We start from the raw sequence: 26740 nt of genomic DNA, 5'->3' as shown, positions 1-26740 counted from the left end.
GGGTCCTTTGACCAACAGAAACTAGGGAAGAGCAGATTACTGTAGGCTTTTTTGGTGGCTCTGGAAGCCATACAATACAATGTGTTTAAGCCAATGTTTTCAAAACATAACTAGCTATGAAACTAGTTATTTGATCAACATTTAACAGCCAGTAGAATGCTTCAGGACCCTATACTAAGACAGCAGTCTCAAAATTTTGGGGGTTCAGGACCCCTTTACATTTGTCAAAACTGATCATTGCAAGGAGCTTTCATTCCTGTAATTTGATGTCTTTCACATCAGAAACTAAAACTGAGAAACTTATTAAAAGTTTTTATTCATTTACCAAATCCAAGTTCACTAGATGTACAACACAAATATCATCTTAATGAAAAAGTATTTTCCAGGAACAATTAGAAAAGTGGCACTATTTAACTTTGCACATCTCTAATGTCTGGGTTAAGAGAAGACAGCTGGATTCTCACATCTGCTTTTGCAGTCACCATGTTATTTTGAAGTACGTGAACAGTCAGTTTCCTGCAGATGTGTTAGAAATAAAAAGGTCAGCTGCCCTCAGAAAATGACCTACAGTATATTTGTAGTGTTTGACTTTGGACATTGAAGACTTAGTTTTACTTTATAATCCAGTGAATTTATATTAGGAGTCTGTTATAAATGAAAAGATTTTCAAGGTGGGTATCATGGATACTACAGAAAATTTAAGGTATTTTTGGGAACAAAAGTTGTCTTTGGTTCATTTGACAGCATATATCTACATGATTTGAAAAACTTGTAGAAATTGACTATATTAAAATCGGACTCACGACTGCCTGCTTTCAAGGCAGGCGCTTATGCCGCTGAGGTAAATCCCCAGCTCCAAAAAAAATTTTTTAAAAGAACGAGAGAGCCTCTTTACCCTGATGCAAGTAATGTTATTTCATGGTGACATTCCTGTAACTGACAGTGGCTCTGACAGGAGCAACAAGTGGAGCACAGTTTTAACAAAGAACAACTTCAGGAATTCAGCTATTTTTTTCTTTAGATTGAGTTAGTTTTGGGTGCTAGTTTCACTCCTAGTGAAAGCTTACTAACATGTTTGTGTGACAGCCTACAGCAAGGGGCTAAATTAATCCTTGGGACACTAGCAGGTGACCAGCACTGAATGCCAATATCTTGGCTTTGTGCTTCTTTTCAACACTTGGCTTTCGATGCTTACACAAGAGGCAGAGTGAGCTCTTTTGAGAGCAGCGGTGACTAGACGTGGCTGCCCAGCAGACCAGACGACGTGTCACATGCTGTTTAGGATGACTCTTTACTCTCATTCCTCTCCATTCCCACATAGCAACCTGGTGGCTGCATATGAAAAAGCAAAGAAAAAGCATCAGAACAAGCTGAAGAAGTTGGAGTCTCAGATGATGGCCATGGTGGAAAGACATGAGACCCAAGTGAGAATGCTCAAACAAAGAATAGCTCTGCTAGAGGAAGAGAACTCCAGGCCACACACCAATGAAACTTCACTTTAATCAGCACTCAGGCACCAAAGTTAGACCCTGGAACCACGTTCTAGCAGACCCGTGAAAGAAGGACCCAGAACAAGGACCTGTTGGGAGGAAAAGGAGGCACAAAGGTCAGCAGATGGTAGAGTGCCGTGCCCTCATTTCTAGGCAGAGTTACACTACGCTTTAGCCACGGACTCTGCTCCTCTCCCCTGGCTCATGGACAGCGCACTGTGCGCAGTAGGTCTCGCTCCTGCCTTCCGCAGGCACTGTTTTCCTCCTTCCTGTGTAGCAGTGGGACCCAGTGCATTCGTTTTTATGATTTTCCAGTCAACGTGCTTCTTTTGTAGATAGTGGACTAATCTTCTGGCATCTTTAGTTTTTCTCCTTCCTCTTCCTCCCAAGGAAAACTGAAGCAGAGATCTGTATGTGTCCTAGCATCTAGGACTGCCGATTGCTTGTTCCAGTGAGAATTGGGTTTTCCAGTCCCACATTATCAACTCTTGGCTGTCCTACTGAGGTATCATTGCGAGGCCCTCGGGGAGAATGCGGTAAACCCTGGGCCGGCATGCTGCAGTGGGTCATCACTGAAAGCACTAAATGTTCGCCATTACTGCCTTAGGATGGCACTTTCTCCCACCAGTTACAAGTACAGATGCCAGGGATGTGCTGAACAATCCTGCATTGCAAGAGTAGATGCCCTTCAACCTTTCATTTTAGAAGCAGGGCTGGGAAGGGAGCTCTCTTGATTCTGAGATTTTCCCTTCTCAATGGGCCCAGTAATAGCCACGACTTAAGAGCTGAGAATTATGGCACGTGAAATACAACTAAAATTCTGTTGGACTTTAAGAACTGAGAAGCAGGATTAGCACTTTCCCAGCTCTTGGGCACTACATAATTGCTGCTCTGATGAATCAAAACTCATCCCTGAGTGCAACTGGTGCTCTGGACCTTCTTTTTGTCTTTAAAGGCAAGAAGGTGTGCACTGTCAGACAGGAGACAGTATTGGCAACACGGCTCCCACCTGCTGGAGTACTCAGCTGGGAACCTCAGCTGGGCCCTGAGCTCCTACTGTCAGGAAGGGGTGGGGATTGCTGTTAGGCTTTCTGCTCTCCATACATGGTGATAATTAGCTTATTCTGCTAAAGAGGTTCAGTTTCAGCCAAAGTGCTAACAGGGCGAGGCAGGACCTCAGTGCCCCCAAGTTCGCTCTTGGAGGTCTTCCACCTCATTTTATCAGCCTGTTTCTACTGCAGCCTTTACCACTTTATCCCTTGAGTCTTTCACTTCTGCACTGATAAAATTATAGGACCATTTGCTGGTTTTTTCCTATAGTTCCAAGACTATACAAGTCCCTTATGAGAAATGGGTTCTGATGTCATGAATAGTTCTAAACAGCTCACTACAAGAAAATCTGTCCATGAACTATACATCCAAGTTGGTCTGTTTTCAGAGAGCACAAGAAAATTCCTCAGCCTGTATGCTACAGGGAAAGGAATTCCAGCCTAGAATACGCAGTTCCTCCTTAAAAGCAACAATCCTTCTTTCTGAGGCTAGCACAAAAGCTCAGCTCAAAGGAAAAAAAAGGTGTTTTGAGTCTGTAAGGGCCAGCCTTTGGGTACTTTGGTTGCTTTCATTCTCCTTTAGTTCCTGTAAGTCCTGTTTTTAAAGTCAATTTTCACCCTTTACATGAAGCTGTATTTTACCAAGAGGAACGTTTTAGCCGTAAAGTACATGCAAACAAAGTTTACGAGATGAAATCGATTTTCACTTTTCCCAGCTTGTCCTGGGCAGATTGCGAAGTTCATGGCTTTTGCTTTTGTGACTGAATGAGCTTCAAATGAATAGTTTTCCTTTCCACCAGCCCTGAAAAGTGTGACTGGAGCAGACTAACGTCCTGCGACTGACCTGTGCCTCCTTTCCCTGCTGATCCAAGAACCACTGTGTTAGGCCTGTTAAGTCCTCCAGAGAAGGGGCCTCGGCTCTTCTACCACGGCCCTAGCAGTACTCATCCTGCCAGGCCTTCGTGTCAGTGTAGCGCCCAACACAGTACTTCTGTGTGGTGAAGGTTGCAAACTGTTGCCCAGCAAAAATGTCACTTTTATTAATGTGTATTAAAAAACCTATATAATAGTTTTCACTTTTCAGATACTTCTTAAATAGTCTTTGTTAAGAGGTGAATTGGCAGACACTTGGTTATGCTATGGAAGCTATAGAATTATATGATTAAATGGTATCAGGTGCCTGCATAATTTTGCCTCTTGTAGCACGCTGCTGTACCTGAATTATTCTCTAGGAGCTGATCTCCACTGACATCTCCTCTGGGGGTAAACGATCTTGACTTTTAATTCCAAATTTAATCCTAAATTGACTTCTCCAGTGTCTTTGGTAGTTGCCCCCATTAAGCAGTCATCTCTGTTCAGTCTTTGGTTCCTAGAGAAATCAGCATAGAGCAAAGGGCAGGTTTCACTGTCCCCCAGGACTGGACTTCCCATTGCTGAGTTGAAGCAAAGGAAACCAACTAGGGCAGAAATCACAGGCACGAAATCCTTCCATTCGCAGCTGGAGCGTCATCAGTGTTTGAGCCAGCCAGCTGGATCTGACCAACCCCACCCATGTGTGTCAGCTACCAAACTGCCATAAACATACAGGCAGCAAGACAGATTCCTTTTTGAGACTTACATCACAGGTTACTTACGGTTAAATACGTGATCAGACGGTTGAGGTTGGCCACACTGTCTTTGCCGTGCTCTAGGCCCAGATGTGCACTGCATGTCCACTGTTGCTGGAGGTGACTGTGTCATATTTACTATCTGCTGGCACGTCTAGTTAATATTCATGCTGCCTGAGACTGGAATGTTAGGCTAATAAAAAATTTAAGTGCCAATTAAAATCAGCACTTAATTCTTCCAGATGCATGTAGGACTTCTAAGTCTTCCTCTGAGCCTGCAGCAGTATTTTACAGGGAACTCTAAATTAAAGCACTGATGTTCCCTTCCAAAAAGGCAGTCCCAAGAGCCTAGAGGCTTTGTCCTTAAGCACTTACATTGAGGACAGTGAACATTTCACCACTCTGTGGAAAACCAGAAACTATGTGAAACCTTTCTAGTTACAATGTAAAGATACAACCTTATAAGGGAAAAAGAAATTCTCCATATTTACCTGGACAGGGTTGGGCTGCCTCTGTTGCTGACATGAATTAAATTTCCTGTGGCCTACGGGAATAACACTGCAGTAGTTTCATTTGGACCTTTTCCTTAAAACTCTGAAGAATTTGGAGTATCAGGCTCATGTTTTAAATGAAGCGATGAGAAAGGCATCAAGATATAAAAGAAAATCCAAAATTCTATTCCTGACACCTGAATGTGTCCTTTTCTCCATCAAGCTGTGCATTAGCTGCAGATAAACGGGAGTACGTCGCATGCATTCTGTAAATTCATGCTGAGCTTACAGCTTTCACCCACTTCTAGATGCAGCAATTAGAGCTAGAAAGTACTGAGAAGTGAGGCGACTCTGTGATAGTCAGAATATCTATACTAAACTTCATTAGGGTGCAGCCATAGGGTTGCCAAAGTTTTTTGTGGGGGCGGGCAGTGAGAGCATATGTAACATTTTTGTTTTTCTATAGTATGTGATAGCTTTGTAGAACACTTTGTCATTTGGGGGAAATTGATTATTTTTCTATGTATCCAATGGGATAGCCTATTTTGACAAGGAATGATACAATCACCACCTTTGATTAAGGCTTGCAGACTCACTCTGGAGTTTGTAGAACAGGTATAACTTGATACAAAATAAAAATTATCATTACATAAAGTTGTTTTTGAAGTATATCCATAACTGAACCTTGTGTTTTTCTGTGAGGCTGAGGTTTTCTCCCAACTGTAGCCTTCTGAAGTACCTTCTGTTTCATACACAGAAGTTACTCTCTGTATTCAGTGATAGATGCCTTTGCTGCAGAGAACTTTAGAGTTGGAACCAGAACTATCAGTTCATACAATGCTGGCTGTTTTCACCACAGCATTACTGAACACTCAGTTATTATTAAAATACAAAAGGTGGAAAAGGGTACAGTGGTTTACCATATTTTTGTTTGCTAATGCTTCTGTGGAGGAAGATAGATTCACATGCAGATAACCATTTTTTGGTTTAGTTGTATTTGATTAATTCTACATTACTTGATTTTTCATGTGCACAAGACAAAAAAACAAAAAAATCATTTGGGCCCAGAAACGGCAGTCTGCTATTGGAAACCATGTCCGTGACGAGTAGCGCTTGACCTTTGCAGGGATTCCTCTGCTGATCATCTGGAATACCAGTGGGCAGGACAGCGACTTGCACACAGTACCCCTCCCCCACTCACTCTGGTCCCTGATGAAGCAGTGCTTTCTCTACCATTCACTTCTGCACTGTCTCCAGATTGCCTGTTGTGGAACTCGCAGCATCTACTTAAAGTGCTCATGCCAGGGGGGCCAAGTGAGAGCCCCTAACAGGCTGCTTTTGTTTCAACCTAATACAAAGTTAGAGACATGTCACTTTCCTATTTTGTTTTTAGCTTGTCAAGACTTACTTTGCATGAGATTTAAGTTTCCTATTTGAAAATGTGCTCCTTTTTTTATACCACTTGAATTACTAGAAAATCTGCTTGAATGTACTGTCAGTTGTTAAAGCACGTGTGTCTAAGTTTGCATTTGTCAGTATTGTTCTGCTGTTTGTATTGAAAGTCTCATTTTAAAGTTGCTACTTAACACTGTACTATACTTTGTAATTTTTTTAGATTCTTCATTTACATGCTTTAAATGTTCCCAGAAGCCTTTAGTTTTAGCTGCTGTAAAATAGCTACTCTGTAATTTGATATAGAATTGTTTAAAAAAAAACTCCATTTATTTATACAGAGACATTTATAATATTTTACAAACATTCTTATATTCTGAATAAATATTTCTAATTCTATATTGTACTGTTTTAATTATTAAAGGGTAAGGCTGTCCTATACAATAATTCGTAACCCATGTAAATACCAAACCTGAACTAAACACATTAAATCAAGAGCTGCTGTTGAAATGGAGCTTAAAAAGACAAACTAGCTCAAGCCATGAGCAGGTAAGTCTCATTTATCAACAGTTTTCATTTGACTGCCTTTTCAAACTTGCCACACCTGGGAGGTCACCTCTTGAAGCAGGATAGTACAAGGGAGTCACATGTGACTCGACTGAAGGACGACAAGCAGCTTTGTAACATGGCTATTAGAGAACATTACAGCATCAGTCTTCCACTACAGCAAGGAAACCAAGTACCTCTGATGAAAACAGGCTGGTCCCTAGCCCTGTCCCCTCACGGCTGAGCTCTCCTACCAGAGCGGGAACACAGCACTTCTTTTTCCCCTGGGAGCCAAAGAGAAGCCAGCATTCTATTGGGAAGCCTAGTTAGTACGATTTTAAGAAAAGCTGTTTTATTTTACTTTGTATCTCAGGCTGTCCTCCATAATCCTGTTTTAAAGCAACAATCAAGCTGTCCTTTGAGATAAGAAATATATACCAGTTCTCCATTTCAGACAGACGCTACCTTTAATATTTCTTCCTGTTGTATAAATATAACATGTTTATCATATTCATAGTTTTTATTGGTTCAGAGACAGCAACCAAAATGAGAAATTCAGAAGCCACAGTTACAACAGTAGCAGAAATAAGGTTAAGATGATAATTATAACTACCCAAGCAGCCAGTTTTATTGGTATTGCATTACAAATAGCCTAACTTTAACACAATAAGGTTTTTACAAAAAGCCAATATTTGAGCAACTTTTCATAATTCTATTTTTTAAGAAGAGGTTTTTAGTTTCTAATCTGAAATTATTTACATCAAAAAGCTTACAGAACAAAAGTTTAGAGCACAAAAACTGTTAAGAAATGGAACTTTATTCATCTTTTCAGTGAACAATCTCCAGGTCTTTGGAAGTGTCGTGCTCCTGCAAACATTTAAACGTAACTTTAATTCACAAACATGAGTCACTAGAAATCTTTTATTTATGTTATACCCAAGTACATTACAGTCAGCCCTCACCTCCTTTTATTAATACTGAGGGAAAAAGACAAAGCTATTGTTGAACCACTAAATAATAAACCCAGAAACAAATCTGTCCTAAAGTCTTTAATTCTGGTAACCACAAGGTGAACTCAATGGGTATTCTGGGGTTCGTTTTTAGCTCTGCTTGACAACTAAAAGCAGCAGCAAGAACTTTATTACAACTGCAGACCAAATCACTTAAAGGGGTTTTACTTATATGGTCTTTCTCCAGGTATTAGAATGTCTTTCAAGGTAAAGTAATAAAACACTTCTATAGTATATAAGCAAAATTTAAATGTTAGGTGATGTTACATAAGAAAAATAATAACTGGAGAAATAAAGCTTATAAATTATCAAAATATCACATTCACTCTGAAGTTCCTTCTTTCTCAGTCAATTGTTTCATTTTTCAAATATTTAGCAAAACCTTTTCATCTATTTTTTACCGTCAGCTGTTGTACCTTACAGAAATTAACTCACTTAACACGACCCAGCATAAATATCTACTTTTCAGACTAAAACTTACTCCCCAATTATTTGTGACTACTTCCATAAAGATTAATTTTCACAGTGTAAAAGCCACTTCAGATCTTTTAGAAATAGGCACAGTATCACAGTATTTAAAAGACCAATTACTTTTTTTCCTACTCAAACTAAACTATGCCCTATTTTGGTTAGATGAAATACAATTTTTAAGAGACATTTCACTGAAGCTAGCTAATACATGTATACTTTTATTTGATTAATCACTCTGAAATAAGATGCTTTTGAAGCTTTCTTTAAAGCAACAAACAAAATGAAGTCTGAATTGCACACAGATCTAGGATGAGTCAATATTTAACAAAGATGTTTATTTTAAAAGTACAATAGTTTTAATAAGCAAACAGTTAAAAATATAAAATATACATGTAAATCTCAACAGTTCACGGTTCATTGTCCTTTTGTTACTGAAGAAAAAGTAATATTATAAGTGGAAATGAGATTAGCCATTTTCTGCCCTAACTTTAAGTAAAAAGGAAAATTAAAGTTTTAGACATTTGCATTTTTAACATTTCATAGTTACTTGTACAACATCCAAACACAAACCTAAAGTGAACACAGAGACAGCAGTGCCTGCCCTAGGACAGTAGTGAAGTGCTCAAGTTCTCACAGACGTGCCTTCCGTGCTTTTCTGTCAATGCACAGCATACCAGTGCATGAGAGCCTAAGTCCACTGCTGGTCAAGTTCCAAAAGCAGCACCGAATCTCACACCAAACTGCTGAGGAATAGTCACTACTTTTCTAAATTTCATTCAGTTGAGCATCTTTGCTTTCATTTGCTGCCATTCATAATTTATTCCTAAATATCACAAAGGCATGTGTTAATTTCCTAACCAAATATAGAATTGTGTGCCAATTATTTTCCCAGTCTGTAGCTCTACAGTCGAACTCTGAATTCACTAAATTAAAAGTAAATGGAATTGGGGCCAGGGATTTGGTTCAGCGATGTAAGCACCGACCTGGCAAGCTTGAGGGCATGAGTTCAATCCCTGGCACACACACCCCCCCCACACACACACAAAGTAGATGAAAATGTTACCTTCTACCTCAAAAAGTCCACTATCCTAAGAAGATCCCTCAAAGACCAGCAAATACTGTCCATTTTACTCTAAAACCACACAGTTTTCTCTCTCTTTACAAATCAATTTGCCAGCTACAGGCATTGAGAGAACACAGGTATTCACAAGCCTCCTGTTTGTGGCCCAAGGGTCAAAATAAGGCAACTCACTGCTTGCAAACTCTTGCAAAAAACAAAAAACAAAAAACAAAACAAAACAAAAAAAAAAAAAAAACCAAGTGTTCCCAAAAGGGACAAATCATCAGGAAACCCAAAACAAAACTACAAAAAACCTCCAGGACTTAATAGCTTCTTTCTGGCCAGAAAAAATAAAAAAGGATTAAGAAGCCTTTAAATGTGGTACTCAAAACACTGGTCATTTAAAACAAAACAAAATGAAACAAAGCTATGTGCCTCCTAAATACATATTTAGGGCCTTGACTCTCCTAGTGAAGTACGCCAAGCAGACAAGGGTCATACACAGCCCACAACTGATTTCTGCAATCTTTTTTCTCTGAGCACCCTTAGTAACATCGCTCAGTTAATGCAACATCTTATGAAGATTAGATTTTTGTTGTTTTTTAAGATTGTGCTTTCAAGCTGCTAAAATAGGCCATTTCTTCTGCTAATCACAGAAGACCTGAGGTAAACAAAATCTGGTTACTGGTGATTTCATTAATCTGGGGACCTAGAGTAAACTCCATTTCCTTGTACTTTATGTGGGAGCAGGCACAGTAAGTCCACTCTCCTTTACAACAGGTTTACTCTTCCACAGCTACTGACTGCTATTTGAATAATAAATGCAATCTGTCACAAAGAAAATAACTGATAAGTGAGTCACCACTCAAAACAAATGTGTGGCAGCTGGCTGTGTCTTCCCTGGGCACTTCAGAGAGGCTGGAGTTAGTTCTGTGGCTGTCAGTACAGAAAACCAGGCTCCCAAATGTTGGTCTTCAAAGCGGGAAAGATGACTTCTGATGCACTGGATTGCTTGGCAATCATACCCAGAAAAACAGTCACTTCATTAAGGGCTTGGAAGTATTTGGCAATGACCATATATACTAGGCAATGATCACATTTCTATCAGGTGCATCATACAGCTCAAGTATTGATGTATATTGTAGATTCCTCTTTATACTCTTTGCTCAATAGCTATCTTCTCTTTTCAGAAGGACACTTTTGTTCAAAAACAGTAATTCATCATGATTTTCTGAATCTTCACTCCAGAACACAACTTTCAAAGTGTGAGATGAAGCTTGTGCTGCCCAGCTGCAACCTGCTGCCTTCGGGCCCAGAAGTATAGGCCTCGGCACTCAAAAAGATGCTTAAAGGCCCATCATAAGCTTATTTTCAGAATTTTTGGCAACAATATTAATGCACTTTGAAAATCTTAGGACATAATAAATGAGAAATTCTACCCACACTTCACTAAGCTGTCAGGAATAAGGTTTATCACAACTGCAGTTTTACTAATGTTGCTCCACAGACAGGTATATAAAAGGAAAAGGAGACTTTCAGAAAAATAACGATTTGTTTTTCTTATCACCAATTTAAAGTTACAATAATACATTTGAGATCCCTCCCCAGGCTGGAAGACAAAGTCAAAATCACAAAGACTAAGTGTTAATTAGCATAACTATGATTGTAATATACAAAGGAAATACTGCCTCAGAGACCTCAGAGACTCTAAAGACACAGTGAACGTCAACCAAGACAAAGGCTCTGAGCGAGGAGGTTCACTGGGCCAAGAAAAAATTAAAGGCCAAGAGGCATCACACTAGCAAACACAACTTGGCAAGGACTAATGTTTATAAATAACTTTGCTCTCCTTACTGTAAGTATTGTAAATGTTGGTAACAGAGGCCAGTGGCAGCAGTAAGGGAATAGGAAATGAAACTGACCCTAATCGCATGTGCATTCAGACTTTAACTTTCCTAGAGAACACAGAATGTTGAGTTTTATAAAGGAATTTAAATCCTACAGTGGAAGGATGTCATTCATTTAGATTTGTGTTCTTTTTATTTGACAATACAAAATACTGAAGTCTTCAGACATTAAAAGTACAACCCAGTCTTGTAGCATAAAATCATTATGTATCTCTGTTATCTGATAAGTACCATTTACTGATACTTAATACAAAAATAATGATATTCAAAGATCAAAACAATAAGCACTAACCAAAAACCCTCAGAGCACTGGGAGGCTTTATCCTTTATATAAATATTTATATACTCACAAAACCTGAACTTAATTTTTTAACATCTTTAATCAAATATCACCTTTGTCTATTATGTTCTTAGATCTCTTCACTGCTCATGTCTCAGGAAGGCATCAAATCCTAAAACCATCGAAATAGATTAAATTTTTTTGTCTTTTCTTTCTTTTTTCTTTTTTATAGAAAGCATGTAAACCGCATTGTTGTTTGGATTACAATGATTAAATACAAAAACAATTCATTTACAGCCTATAAATCATTAGTTATACATAAAAGCACCTACAGAATTTTAAAAAACAAGATTCACAGTGCACTGCACTTTGGAACATATATGGCTGGAACATGAGAATATTTAAAATGAGAAATTTAAAGATCTATTTCTCTCAAACATAAAAATAATGAAGCTGTAACTACTCTTCTCAACTAGATTCTTAAAATGCAGCACTCAGCAGAAGCAAATTATTGCATATTCAGCATACTTCTTTATCATATGATTTCCTCAAACCATGCCAAAGTATTTTAAAGACAATCTAGTCTTGTGCTAAGCATGGCCTGTCTCAATATAACCTGAATACTGAAAAAGAGTAAAACAGATGTACATAAAACAGGTACATCCACTTAACATTTATTCTGCATAGTTAAGTCACGTCATACACACTTAACACGTTTAACTTCAACCTGTCAAGACGGTTAAAAGCCTAAAGTTATCATAACTGCATCCCAACCATAACTTTATTTTGTTCCACAGTGCATTAAATGAAGCAGCACAACAGTAATAACTATTGTAATTAAAAAGATAATTTGTTGGTTCTTGAAAATGCTCAACCATATTAGAAACCATACTACTTTCTGATAACTAATCTCTTTTGCTTTTTAGTATTAGGAGCTGAAAAGTCTAAAACTCCACAGGCACCAAAAAGACTGACCAAAAGTACTCATTTAAAAGAAAAAAAAAGTCACTTTAAAAATAATCCTAAAAATCAAATGGTTTCCAACAACAATACACAAGGAAAAATGATTCATCTGCTAGGTAAACTAAGATCTCATTCCCTTAACAACTTAACAGAAATCTGGAATGGTGGGACCAACTATAAATACGGCTCAGGGAGACCCAAGCCAAGCAACTGTATTTCTGAAAAGAACAAAAACTTTCAAATGCAATCATGTAATGCATTAAAAAGCACAGGTCACAGGATTCACAGATTAGCCATATAAAAGCTACAGGGTTATGAACAATGTATTCTAAACACACTGCTAAAATTATGAATTCTACTTAGCACCAAGAGTGACACTTTCAATAATAAATAAAATTCTCCTTTAAAATCAAGTCACTTAAAAGTTAAAGCAAAGTAGTAATACCAAGTGAATTCCTTACACTAGCCCTTCTTTTAGAAGTCCCATGGGGCTAAGCAGGCTACCTATATAAAGATTTCTACAGTAACATTTATAAGCAGATGCATTTTGTGGATACCACGTGTAACAGTTTTTAAAATTCACATACAGTTGCACACATACATCAAACACTTCACCCCTTCTCTCCCCCAAGAAATATCTTCAATGAGGTCAGATGCAGCCAAAAAAGTAACGCTTCCTTAAAGCTCTGGTGATTGTCCTTAATTATAACTGAAATCCTTCTTAAAATGGTCACTGCCATCTTTATTTGGACTTAAGAATCCTGAAGGCGCAAAATACATTCCCAGCACTAAGCTGTGTGTGTCACTTCCACCTTCTGGTCCAGCCCCGCCCCCAGAGAAAAGCTTTACGTGCACGTGGGTAAGTGCATACCCTCCCCTCTGACTCCATCAGCCGGGGCCTCAGTCTGCCAGGAAGAACTCGCATTCTCTACCACTACGGCAGACTGGAACCCAATAGAACATCGTTTTCTATAGATCAACACTAATATGCAATGTAAAGCCAGTAAGTCAGTTTTTCATACATATTTACACAAGTGGAGCATGTAAGACATCTTTCCCAAGAACAAAATCCTTGTACGATACCAAAGGATTGGAGGCGAGATGGTGAAGACATGACCTGCGGCAACTGCTGAGTCCTGCCTCGTGCTCTCTGCTTCAGCACTCACAGGTTCACTGACTGCATGCAACACAATTCAGTTACAGCACCAACTCCAGAGCAACGTGATCCCTCTCAGGCTTCCGGTTCTGTGTTTACGAAGTACCAAGAGTTCATTTTCCACATGAATATATTACAGATGCTGACTCTAAATAAATCCTTTTAGCAAAATTCCAAGCTAGAGTACCAGAGCCTCAGCAGTTAGATGCAAAGAAATAAGTAAAATGCCACCCAAACAGATGAGCTGCAATCTTGATGTGTGTGACGTTTTAGTGCTTATGTTCATTTACTAATTGGATTCTTTAAGTTTCCTTTTGAAATTTCATGTAAGTAAACTGTTATTGCAATCACTGTACTGGATAAATGAACCTTCTCATTAACTTGGCTACTTACTGATGACTCAAATGTGATTTTCTTGATGAGAACACAAAGTAACACCAATAGTCACACAGAATAAATGCCCTCAAAAAAATAAGCAACTTAAAACTTGTTCCAAACACTGAAAGGTAAAACTGGATAAAGGGTTGTGACTACATTTACAGTGCAAACTCATTTCTCTTCTGGAAAAAAAAAAAAGAAAACGAAAAAAAGATTTCAAAAGCATTGCCTCCCTGCATTTCTTTAAAACACCTGAGAAAGGTAAGGCTTGAGGAGACACCCGCTCAAATGCAACAGGCCACTGCTCTTCAGGCTTCTGCAGTACATCTGTGCCATCAAAGGTCCAGGATTTTCATGATAGCATTGTGGTCAAACTTGAAACTCAAAAAAGCTCTAGACGAAAAGGGGAACTTGCAGTGTCCATTACATGCCACAGACTGTTCCTCGGGGTGTTCTAGCAACTGGTCTTCAATGGAGCAAGTCAAGTCATACACAGCATCTACCGAGAAAACAAAACCAATGTGTGCAGACACTTAGTAAGGACTCAAAATCCTTCACCTTGTGTGACTATAAAAATGCATAGAGTATACATTTATCTTTCCACAACTAACTCTAATCTAAGCAGAACCACCAAGATACTATCCTTTCCCTGAACTGGTACTCAACTGAGTTTCTGATCTATTATTGCTTAATTCTCTACCTAAACATTGAAAATCTTAACTTTAGCCTGTAAGATCCTTGACAATTCTTTGTCTTCAAAATGGGCATGATTTTACTTCTTACATTTATTTGCATTTTATGCCAAAATAATGGTAGATTCTTGCAAAGGTGAAAATGAAAGCATTGTGAAAACTACAATCACATATGAAGAACTGGAAAGATGGTAATTACAGAAAAACAAAACTGAAGTTTACCAAGTCTTCAATATATTATGTTGTAGCTTGGTCTAACTAATGCCATCTTGTGCCCTGTATTTGACCCAGAAGAGTGAAAAATTACTCAGGGTACAAGTCCCACGAGAAAAGCAGAATGAGCTGCTTCCCCATCAGAGAAAAATTAACCCGCTCAACCAAGAAGCAGGATACAGGTGTCAACCAAATTAACGTAAGTTTCTAGCTAAACTGTTTCCAACAGGATGTCTTGCTTTGTAGTTTTCTGCTTCAAATGCCCTGTAACCCTCCAGTTCAGGACCACTTGTTTTGACTCTGAAACGGGTCCATGGGTGATCACTGAGCTCAGCTAAAAAAAATTCCCAATTTTATCAGTTTGGCTGCTTGGATAACTATATCGTTTTACAAACCCACTTCAATCAAACCAAAGAAAAACTCAAATTTTCAAAATCACAGCACAACAAAAAACAGTCTGAGCTTTACTTATTTAGTCAATAGAAAGGAACTTGACAAGGAAAGCACGTTCAGAATGGACTCTAACAGGCAAATGCAAAAATAAAGTCTGAAATGAGGCTTTCCAAGAAAAGAGTCCTTTTACACTTTAAGAGATTCTGTTTAATAACAGATTTCTAATCATATGTTTTTTTGTTTGTTTGTTTGTTTGTTTTGTCTTTTTCATTTTTATCCGTACCAGGGATCTAACTCACAACTGCCTGCTTGCAAGGCAGGCACTTATGCCGCTGAGCTAAATCCCCAGCCCCTCTAATCATATGTTAATTAGATTTGGCAATCAGCTGATCATGTTTCCTATCACGAAGGTGGCCAGAAGAAATTCGATTAAAAGGATCTCTACCCTGATATATTCCCTTTGCTAAACTCTTAATGAGGGAAAGGATAGATTCTTCCATAGATGATGCTGACAAAATTGGGTATCAACATAGAAAAGAAACAGGAGCCTAATTTTATACCTTAAACAAAAATAAATTCAAAACCAAAGACTTAAATGGTAAAATCTGAAACTATACCACTTCTGTAAGTAGGGAGGAAAAAACTCCTTGAATACTGCTTTTAGCAATTGCTTTTTGTCACATGACACCAAAAGCAAAACTAAACAAGTGAGCCTATGTCAAGCTCAACTTTAATGACAATTTCTACTTCTTCAGTTAACATCTCATGACAGGTAAAGCATTTCTTTAAAAATAGCCTTTATCTGGCTTAAATTTCATACATTTTAAAACAAGAAACACATGCAACAGGCTTGAATTTAAACGATAAATAAATGCATAGCTATGGTGCAAAATTTCAAACCATTCAAATTAGCACGTAAGAGTATACTGGACTTTTTTTTTTTTAATTACTTTATTTGTTAATATTAAGAAGAAAAGGTAAAACAAATTTTCACAACAAAATAATGAAAAAGTAACAATTGTTGATAAATTACACATCATTATCTTTAGTCACTCAAGTACAAAATATGGGCATAAAAATTTCTTCAATCAATATTAGCACAACCTTTCCTATTCAGTGAACTAAGTGACACTAATGGTATAACTAACTTGCATTTTTTTCTTTTCCCTTCTATCCTTTCTCTTTTCCCCTATCTTAGTTTCTTCTTTTTATTGAACAGTTTCCTCCCATTTCACAGTGACTATTGTATATTTTGAACCTTATGGTTTCACATATGTCACTGTGGTGTGATGTTTTTCAATCCTTCTGGGAAGATGCACAGAAGGGGAATACCTGGGTTGAATGGGACCAAAGATAGAGAAAATGCAAGTGTCACCGTAACAAAAGTTATCCCTGGTATCACCTTAACAAGTTGCTCTCATTACCTCCATAATCAAATAAGATCAAGTTTTCTTCTAAATTCAGTGCTTGCTTCCATACATATGAAAATGACGTCTCCTCATTTTTACAATACTTGGTTCTTTGTACTCTCCGTAAACTAGCAATGGCAAACCTTTTAGAAATGAATGCCCAAACTGCAACCCAAAATCCACTTATTTATCTCAAAGTGTAATTGAACCCAAATACTTAAGTTTTAAATCAGAAAAAAAAAAAGAAAAAACCAACTCACATGCTAGTATCTTCTAATCTTAAAAAGAAAAACAAGTAACACATCACAGGTTCACCACCATTGCCCAAATCCATATAAAATTTTTTACAATATTCATGCATAGCACCAAGGTTTGACATTCACAAAAGAAATAGCACACAGAGCAATAATGCCTTCTTGATCTTTTAAATTAATTCATTTTAACCAGCTGCATGTTTCTGCACACAGATGAACTCTTTACGAAACAGATGTAACTCTTCTTGAGTAACTATCACAGTTCACAACAAACCGTGCTAAAGTCAGTGTTAGGTAACCAAATCAAATCCCACGCAAGAGACAAAATACAAATGAACTTGCCTGCTTCAAAGTTATCCTGAAGTTTTCGTGGATGCAGTTTCTTTTCACATTTCTATTTGAAAACACACACAACAGCCTCTGGTTACTTTCACTTATTAAAAAAAATCAGAAGATATATTACCAATTTCTTAAGAAAAAAACAAGAATAAAAATCACTATTTCTATTGTTTCACTGGTTTTTCTTTTTTGAAGCCTAAACTATTTTGATTCTGATTAAATATAGAAGCACCAAGGGGAAAAAAACTTATTCATTACATTTCTCAACCCATAGATAATTACTATCAATACTACAATGTTTAGTTTTGCAATGAAGGCATGTATGATTATAGTTTCATAAAACTGTACAGCTTTGAAATGGAATTAAAAAGTATATACCATTGTTCTATAGTTTTTCTTGGTTTTTACAGTACTGGAGATCAAATCCAGGGCCTCCCACACGTTAAGGAAGAGCTCTACCATCAAGCTACATCTTTACCAGTTCTATAACCTTTATAAATGCTAATAGATTTTGAATGAAATACTTTTTTAATAAATGCAACCTACACTGTCATTTTTACTGACTTAATGATAGTATGGTAATGTTGTTGCATAGATCTACAACACTGCTTTTATTAACATTCTTTTGGATAGAGTATTTTCATTATTATGGACAGTCACTATTCTTTGAATTCCTCTTCCAAGAAAATGAGATAAGCAGTTTTTGAGATTTTTGATGTAGCTAGCTCTTCTCTAGACAGCAGTATCAATTGGTAATTATCATTTGCCACTATGTGCAATAATACTGCACAATCTTTTTATATTTGTCTATTTGATGAGGAGTGTATACTATTTAAGTGTATCTAATTATTCTAACATTGAGTACACATATTGTTTATTACTTTTTATACATTAGGTCACTTATTCATTTATAAACTTTTAATATACTTTTTTAAAAAACTTTTAGAAATCTAACACGAGTTTTTCTAGACAAAAGTTGTGAAGTTTCTCCAAAATCCTTGGGAATGTTGAGTTAAATTTACACACTAATTTGAGATTAACATGTGTTACAATATTATCACTAAGAAACTATTTCTCTAGCTTTTGTTAGAAACAGGTTCAATTTTACGAGAAGACTTAAGATTGCTCTCTTTAATACTTTTATCAGAGTACTGTGAAATAAAAGGATATATACTAACATATAATGGGTAGAATCGTTATACCTCAAACTAAGTCAATACCACCCATGGAATTCACAAAGTCTGAGGTTACTGTTATTGTCTACTTTTTAAAGAAATGAAACAAAAATGAATGAAATATCAATAGAAAATATAACACATAAACATTAGTATTTGTAAAAGACCTAAATGAGGACAATACTAGCCTCTTATTATTTTCTAGTGCACATACTACATACAATAATGAAAGAAAGCGCTGTAAAATGTCCATAGTGATGTAGTTAGACCTAGTGTAATGGCGATACTGACCATGAGTGCTTTATTTTTAATCAACTTAAATAAAAAAGTGTTCTCTCAAATTTTCCACTTAAGATAATGGCTACAGAAAAGTTGACCTAGTAGTTCAGAATAGAACGGTGGTTGGTAGAGGCTGTGGGAAGCAAGGGGAATGGTAGGAGACTGATCCACAGGTGCCTCGTTACAGCTGCACGGAAATGAACTCAAGCATATGAACAGTAGCACCGCAGACTCAAAGTGATGAAAATATAATAGAATGTCAAAACCAGAAGGGATGTGTTTTCTACTCAAAATGTAAATAGTCATATAAAAAGGAAAACTTAGATGTGTAACTGAGTGAATGTTACAAACTTGTAATTAGAGAGGCCAAAGAGAGATTTTTAGTGAGTGAACATAACAGAGCATAATTTAGTTCCATTAAAAATTCGGTCACTGCATTATTTAAAACAAGATAACACCCAAAACATTAATGTGCTGGACAATGACCTTGCTCCACTTTGAAAAGGAAGAACTGCCTGCCTGGTACCGGAGACAGACCTACCGTCAGCGGGTTCTGCTGCTTCGCTGGCTGGCTGTGAATCCCATTTGCTCTTTTCTTTTGGCCAGGTGAATCTTGGTACTGTTTTCTGCCATTTCCCCTCATATTCTGATTCTGTTTTCCCAGTAAAAAATAAAATATAAATCACAGTACAAGGTAAGACACAAGAATATACCTCAAAAATGTTTACATTTTTCAATGTTTGTAAATGTAGACATTTATAACGTTTCAGAAAAGTCAAGAAAATTTTCATAAATTACCACATCAATGTACCTCCTTATAGAAGACAGTGCTTAAGAAAGGAAGATTCCTCTAATGATACAAAGTAGCACACATGGTTCCTAGGAATCTTCACACCTCTTGTCTTATTCCCATTTCTACATACAGCTTTTATTTATAATGCATAAACAGGCTGAAGAGTATCATAATGACAGTGCTTGTGCTCACAATGTACAAGGCCCTGGGTTCAACTGCAAACACACATACATATACACATACAGAAATAAGAGATAAAAAACATTTAAAAAATGGAGGTATGGAAAAATGAGTTCTGAAAATGCTATGTGATGATCAAAGGGGAACTCTGTAAAGAAAGCTGAGACACAGTAAGTACAGTTCTTAGGGCAAAAAAAATAGGTAATAGATGTGATCAATTATTACCCCAAAAAATCTACTTCAAATTATTAGTAAACACATAAGCATTATTGAATAATCTTATTTTATAATGAATGAAGACTGATATTTTAAAATTTTGAACCACTATTCTTGAGTTTGATAGAAAACCTAGCCATGCAGCATGGTTTAACTGATTTAACCTGAGTTTAAAAAAAAAAAAAAAAATCTAAGTTTAACTTAAAACATTTTTTTAATTTATGAAGAGAAAAATCTTTGACTCAAAATACTTTTTAAACATTTGTAGCTCAAGATCTTGAAAAGACATCTATTTAAGAGACTGACTCTAGCTGGGTATGGTATGGGCACATGGGTATGGGCACACAGCTATAATCCCAAATTCCAGCACTGTGGAAGGCTGAGGCAGGAGGAACCCAAGTTCAAGCACAGCCTTGGCAACTAAAAGCAAGACTCTTTCTCAAAATTTGAAAAACAGAAAAGGGCTGGGGAGGTAGCTCAATGTGAAGGTCCTGGGTTCAATTCCCAGTACTATGACCAATCAATATATTTAAAAGTTAAACATATTAAAAAGGATTATCTGAATAAACACTGATTTTTAAAATACATAAAAATATTTACAATACTAAAAATACCTAAAATAAATGAGGTTAGAGTAATAATTGCTTTCAAAAATTCATGTCACCACTCTTTTAATTCACTATCGTTCTGCTCTTTCTGGTGTTTCATGGTGGTGTCAACGTATGCAAGATACGTCACTCTGATAATACCCTGATGTATGTAATTCAACCTCATTAGACACCATGTGCAGTACCACCATTCATTTCCCAAACCTTTTCATCATCAGAAACAGACCCCCTCCTCCAGCCCTCAACATCTCTATAAATTCTCCTATACCATAAAGTGAAAGCACATATTATCTTTATGTCACACAGATAATATCCTCAAGTTTCACCTGTACTTTAGAATGTCTCAGAACTAAAATGAGTCCACTGCACATATACGCCTCATTTTATCTATTCATCTACTGACAGACAAGTGGATTGTTTCTGCCTTTTGGGTAATATGAATAATCCCACTAACAAATTAGTATTTAAGGCTGTTTAAACTCCTGCTCTCAGTTCCTATGGATGTTATCTAGGGAACTGCTCAGTCACATGCTAATTACAGTTCTGATTTTGGAGAGTCTGTAAATTGCTTTCCACAGCTGCCACACATTTTACCTGCCCTCCAGCAGTGCACAAGGATTACTGATGTCCTAACACATGAGCAGAATTTGTGGTTTAGATTTGCATTCCCCTAGTAGTGAAGGATGCTGAACATCCTTTTTGTACGTATTGGTCATCTGAATATTTTCTTTTGAGGAGTATCTATTTGTGTCATTTATCCATTTTTCAATGGGGATGTAATTTTATTGTTGAGTTGAAGGAATTAATATACTCTGGATTTTAAGCCCTTATCAGACACATGGTTTGGGATACATCTTATTCTCTCCCTTTTGTAGGCTGTCTTTTCACTCTCTTGCTAATGTCCTCTGAAACACAAAGATCTTTAATTTTGACAAACTCTGTGTGTGTGTTCCTTGAGGACAGGGTCTTGCTTTGAATGTGTGACACTCCTACTTCTACCTCCCGGGCAGTGTGTGGGATTAAAAGTATGTGCCACCACGCCCAGTTTAAACTGTATGTTTTAAAAACTAAAAGAGTGGCAATTTGAAAGCCTACATTGTTATTGCTTTGGGTTTTTTGTTATTGTTGTTTGTTTCTTGTATTTTTTTGGTTTTGTTTTTCTGTCTTTAAAATAAAAAAAAAAGTGTGGCAAAGCAATGGGTAACTGAAATTTTAAAAGTACAGATAAAAACAAATACTGGCAAGAAGAAAACAAACTTTCAAGGCAGGGAGGAAAGGACTGGGGCATGAACCCAGATCTTTCACACTAAATCCCCAACTCTTTTTTGTTTTCTGTTTCAAACTGTGTTTCACTAGGTTACTAAATTGCCCAGGATTGGCCTCAACTTTCAACCACCCTCCTTTGGTTTCCTAGGGTGCTGGAATTACAGATGTGCGGCACTGCACCTGGCTAGAACTCTCATATCTTGCTAAAAATATACATTATTTGAGAAAACTGTTACAAGTATGTACTCAAGAAGGCAAGCAACCAACTGGGAGATACCAAATTTCTATCAAGATGAGAATGGATAAATTGTAGAATCATCATCTACTACAAGGCTGAAAATGAAATTTTATAATACACTGTTAATAAGAAATTCTCCAACTGAAAAAGACAGATGACGTAGCCAACCATGGTGACAGACGCCAGTAATCCCAGCACTCGAGAGGCTGAGACAGGAAGACAGCCACAAGTTTGAGGTCAACCTGAACCACACAGCAAGACTCTGCTCAAAAAATAAAACAACAAAAACAAAAAACAAATGATCTAAATTTCTGAAAAATTTTAAAGTGTATCACTTACCTTTGCTTTTAGAAAGTCAGATACTTCAGAATGGTTACTGTATGGTTTTTGCTGCGCTGGCTGCCTGTGCTTCACCCACTGGTCTCCAGGAGAACCTTCAGGAAATAACTGGTGGCTGTGGCGGAATTTGGTTCGACTACACCAAAATTTAAAACAAAAATCAGATGAGAAAATGTTCAAGTAGACTTCTTTAAACACTCGTAACAGTTTAATTTACAAACTATGTATCTTATTATTGTCTCTCTTAAGACTTAACTCTTAAGTCCCATGGTGGTAGGGCAGAGATTCTTAATTATTTTGCCTACCATTTTATGTCCAGCATCTGGAAGAATGACAAATACTGAATATATACTTTTTTCCTCACAGTCCTAAGGATTGAAACCAGGGCCATGAACATGCTGGGCAAAGCTCTACCTCTAAGCTGCAACTCCAGTCCAACTATTTCCCTAATGAATAATCTGTTATATTATTTTCATCCCAAACATTACAAAATTATCCGTATCGTTTCCTTTCTATGAGTGATTATATTCTTCAATATTTGAGGAAAATAACTCTTTCTAAATTTACTTGAGACAAAGGAATTTTGTTTCAAGACCTTTCTTCTTAATATAGCATACAATTCATATATTTTTAAAAGCATGTTTCAAGTATGGATCTTCCATAGGTCGGTTATGGGTCCTACCTATCTTACAAGAAAACATGAGAAATTAAGCAACTTTCTAAAGCAACAACTAAGAGCACAAGACAATGGATACTATAATAAAGACACAGTCTTCAATTGTTATGCAAAAGAATCTAATTATAAAAGGTTACAGTCACACAGTAGTTTGTCATGTAAGAAGTGTCATCATGTAGTACAATGTATCTGTATAGTACAGCCCACAGCCACTGATCTCAAAAAACACATTATCTTCTTGCCCTTCCCCATGTAAAACCCACATAAAATTTCAGTCTTTCTGTCCTTTTAGACAAAATTGAGACATTTTCTCCAACACATCACCACAGAGATTAGTATGCCTACTAACCATAAATATGACATCTATATGAAACCTGTTTTACTGTCTCCTTATCCATGAACAAGAACAGAAGCCCTGGGACTGAAAGGTAAAGGAATGATACTGCCCATTACAGTGCCTAGATTCTCCTAACGATGAACATTCGCATATTTTTTTTTCCAAACATAGTCACCATTTCCTAACTCTTTGGCAGCACTCCTGTCTACCTTGTTTATTCTATACTGTTTATTTCTAGCAGAATATAACTTGGTAATTATAATCAATTTTCAAAGGCAGAAACTATTCTACAGCATTTAGTTCAAGCTCTTGAACTAATAAAACCCAACTAAAATGGAATACTATCTATAATAAAATAAATATTAACTATAGATGTGATTTATTATTCTTAATTTTTCAATCTCTTTACCAAAAACAGAACATCTATATTAGAGAAAATGTAAAATAGAGATAAACTTTTTTTTGAATTTCACTAAGGCAGGTTTATAGCAAGCAGATTACAAAAGTACATGTATTTAATGAAGATCCACACTCTAACTGTAATTTGGAAACAATCTGGTTCAAACCAAGAAAAAATTATTCAACGTCACATCCATATAGTAGTCACTCTTCATAATATAGCTAATAAGAAAAAAAAAAATCCAAGCCTAAGTCTTCACAGCTGACTTGAACAAATTAACCAATCAGCATCTCTGGTCTCCCCCACACAGACACAAATCTCAACACACTTCAGAGACTCAATTCTCTGAAGAACAGGGGGAAAAAAAAACACTACAAAAATACAAGTTTATTTTTTTCTTTTCCTAGTATTCTACCCATCTATAGTTGCTATCCTTCTGAGTACATTATTTGACAAAGGGCTCAAAAAACACTGGAGCAAAGATAGCCTGTTAAAACACGAACACTTAACCTGCAGTAGAATAGGTAAAATTTCTAAACTCACAGGTGTAGGACAGCTTTCTGAACAGAACTCCACTTGCACAGAAAACAGTATGCAAAATAAGAACTGAGATCACATTAAAAAGCTATACAGCAAAGAAACAACCAACAGATTGAAGAAAGAACCCAAAGAATGGAAAAAAATTGTGCCAGGTACTCCTCAGAGGACCAATATCCAGAATATACAAAGAGCTCAAAAAAAAATTAGATCACTGCATAAAAGACCAAATTAAAAAATAGGCATCTAAAATAAATATACAACTCACAGAAGAAATACAAATGACCAATAACTTTTGAGAAAGGCTCAACATCACCAGCCATTAGAGAAATGCAAATTAAAACATCAAGATTCCACCTTACCCCATACACAACGGCCATCATCAAAACCTCAAATAACAAATGCTGGCAAGGCTGCAGGAGAAAAGCAGTGCTGCTTCATTGTTGGTGGGAAGATAAACAACTATGAAAACTAGTATAGGGATTCCTCAAAGAACTAAAAATTAGAAATTCCATTTGACCCAACTGTTTCCCTTTAAGGTATTTTCCCAAGAATTAAAGCCGTCCTGTTACAGCAATACAGGTTTCCAGAAGCACAGTTCCTAATGGCTGACTCTCAGAAGCAGTCCGTATGACCACCAACAGATGAATGGATAAGGAAAATGCTGTTTACACGTAATGCTGTGCTGCTTGGCCATAAAGACAGACTTGGGTCCTTTGTCAGAAAATGAATGCACCTTGAAACCTATAATATTAGTGAAATAAATGACCCACCTAACCCTAAAAATCACAACATTTCTAAGGGAAACCCAAAACATAAATAAAAAGCAAAATAAAATGGATAACAGAAAGGAGATACATGTTCTCAAATAGAAAGGGGATCAACAATGGAGGGAAGAGGGAGGGAGGGAGGGAAAGGGTGTGGAACAAAGGAAGTGGCAGGTGTTATGTACGTCCTCAAGTCCTCATAGGGACTGTAAACATTACATGCTACGAACATAAATAAATAAAAGATGCCTGAAGCTTCTACCCAACTCTTTTCCAATTAACCTTTCTCATGTCACTCAAAATCCCTTTAAAACAGTGAGACCAGTAACAAAACAGTATCTATAAGAAATCTTACATCTCTATTAACTTCAGAAGCAAAATGCTTCTGTACTAAAAACTACCAAAGACGGAAAGAGATATATATACACATTTATAGTAAAAACATGTGAGTATAAATTACTTTTATTTACCTCAATTTTTCCACAGTGGGTTTAGCTGGTGTGCTACCAGTTGAGGAAAATCCATTGTCACTGTCTGAGGAATCCCCAAACCTTCGAGAAAGCCAGTCCTTTAATGGTCTATGGAAACATGGAAAATTCACATTTAAAATGTAAAATATCAGAACATGAAGGTTTTATATTTCAAAAAAATATATAAGGTATATTCAAGAAATATACCTGATAAAGGGAATGGCCATAAAAAATTTGTTAGGTGCCAAACCAAGTTTGGATTTTGGGGTCATATCATTTCTGTGACAGGGTAATTTCTCAATGGAGAACCATTCAATGTTCTGAAACACAGGAAAAAAGATAATTATTTAATTATTATGGAAGAGTTTGAAAACAGAATTTTCAACTCAATTTTAATTCTATTTGGACACTGTCCAGCCACTTGCAGATACTCTCAACTGTTACATACCCGAATTTCCCTTCTGGTTTTTGGGTTAAATTTTGTGTCTTTTGGAATTCCTGGAATGATATACAAACGAGCAAGTTGGTCGTTGATTCGCAGTTCAATGTAATCATCCTTACAAATATAGTCTTTGATATCAAAACCAGTTTCTTCAAAGACCTAGAAATAAATTTGGATGGAATTTCTAATTTTAATGATTAGACCGTGGTGCATTAAAATGTTTATTTCAAAAACAAAATTCAGAAAGTCAGGTAATTAAAGGCACGAAAACACTGAGAAGGGAGCCAGATGATGCAGTCTGGCTCTGCCATGCTTTTAACTGTCTGACTACAGAAAAACTTATTTCCATTTCTGAGCTAAAGTTTCCCCAGCACATAGTAAAGGAAGGCAGATGTCAGAATACATTAGTGGCTCGCAGTACAGGGAAGTACATACTGAGGACCACATACAGATTCTTTTCAGAGCCCGCAAATCTAAGAGTAAAGCAAGATATAGATTAAAAATTGTCTTACACATATACGGTTTTTTTCCAACATGAAAATTGAATTGTGATAAGAATTCATTGAAGTGAACAGATTCCAAAAGTACTGCTATAATCACTCAACCACTTCGGTGTGAGGAAGATGGAAACATAAATTCACAAGCAGAAGGAATCGAGAGAGATACAGACATGCTCTTTAAGGAGAAAAGTTGAAAGATGTATATGGTAACTGACGAAAGGGGATAGACAAACAGAACTGGATTGATGGTTTTAAAACTGCTTTCTCTTGGCTATGCTGCAAGGACTGGGGGAGTAGAACAAGGTGGGACGAGAACAGAGCTCTCTGGGATTAATATGACATCTAACCCTCAGCTTTTCCCTTCAACCAGGAGTCCGTACTGGACCTCTACTTAAAGTAAAAAACCACTAGTGTACA

At 36.8% G+C, this 26740-nt stretch overlaps 2 protein-coding genes across 5 annotated transcripts in view; one reads left to right on the top strand and one right to left on the bottom strand.

The window, feature by feature from the left end:
- Mcc (MCC regulator of WNT signaling pathway) overlaps positions 1-6428 on the top strand; it is a 406401-nt gene extending 399973 nt beyond the window's left edge. For all 4 annotated transcript variants that reach the window (XM_003473179.5, XM_063230937.1, XM_063230938.1 and 1 more), the window contains one exon: positions 1322-6428. In XM_003473179.5, the coding sequence (XP_003473227.3) occupies positions 1322-1502 (181 nt within the window). In that variant the 3' untranslated portion in view covers positions 1503-6428. The remainder of the gene's footprint in view (positions 1-1321) is intronic.
- Positions 6429-7178: 750 nt separating this feature from the next.
- Positions 7179-26740, bottom strand: part of Dcp2 (decapping mRNA 2) — a 57278-nt gene continuing 37716 nt past the window's right edge. The window contains exons 5-11 of the mRNA XM_003473178.5: positions 25830-25982; positions 25589-25701; positions 25382-25489; positions 22195-22330; positions 19096-19206; positions 17104-17155; positions 7179-14299 (exon numbers count right to left, since the gene is read on the bottom strand). Of these exons, the coding sequence (XP_003473226.2) occupies positions 14136-14299; positions 17104-17155; positions 19096-19206; positions 22195-22330; positions 25382-25489; positions 25589-25701; positions 25830-25982 (837 nt within the window). The 3' untranslated portion in view covers positions 7179-14135. The remainder of the gene's footprint in view (positions 14300-17103; positions 17156-19095; positions 19207-22194; positions 22331-25381; positions 25490-25588; positions 25702-25829; positions 25983-26740) is intronic.

This window comes from Cavia porcellus, unplaced genomic scaffold (assembly GCF_034190915.1).
Source record: "Cavia porcellus strain 051 isolate PalLab524CR breed Dunkin Hartley unplaced genomic scaffold, mCavPor4.1 scaffold_19, whole genome shotgun sequence".
NCBI lineage: Eukaryota > Metazoa > Chordata > Mammalia > Rodentia > Caviidae > Cavia > Cavia porcellus.
This window is presented reverse-complemented; position numbering and strand designations above follow the sequence as displayed.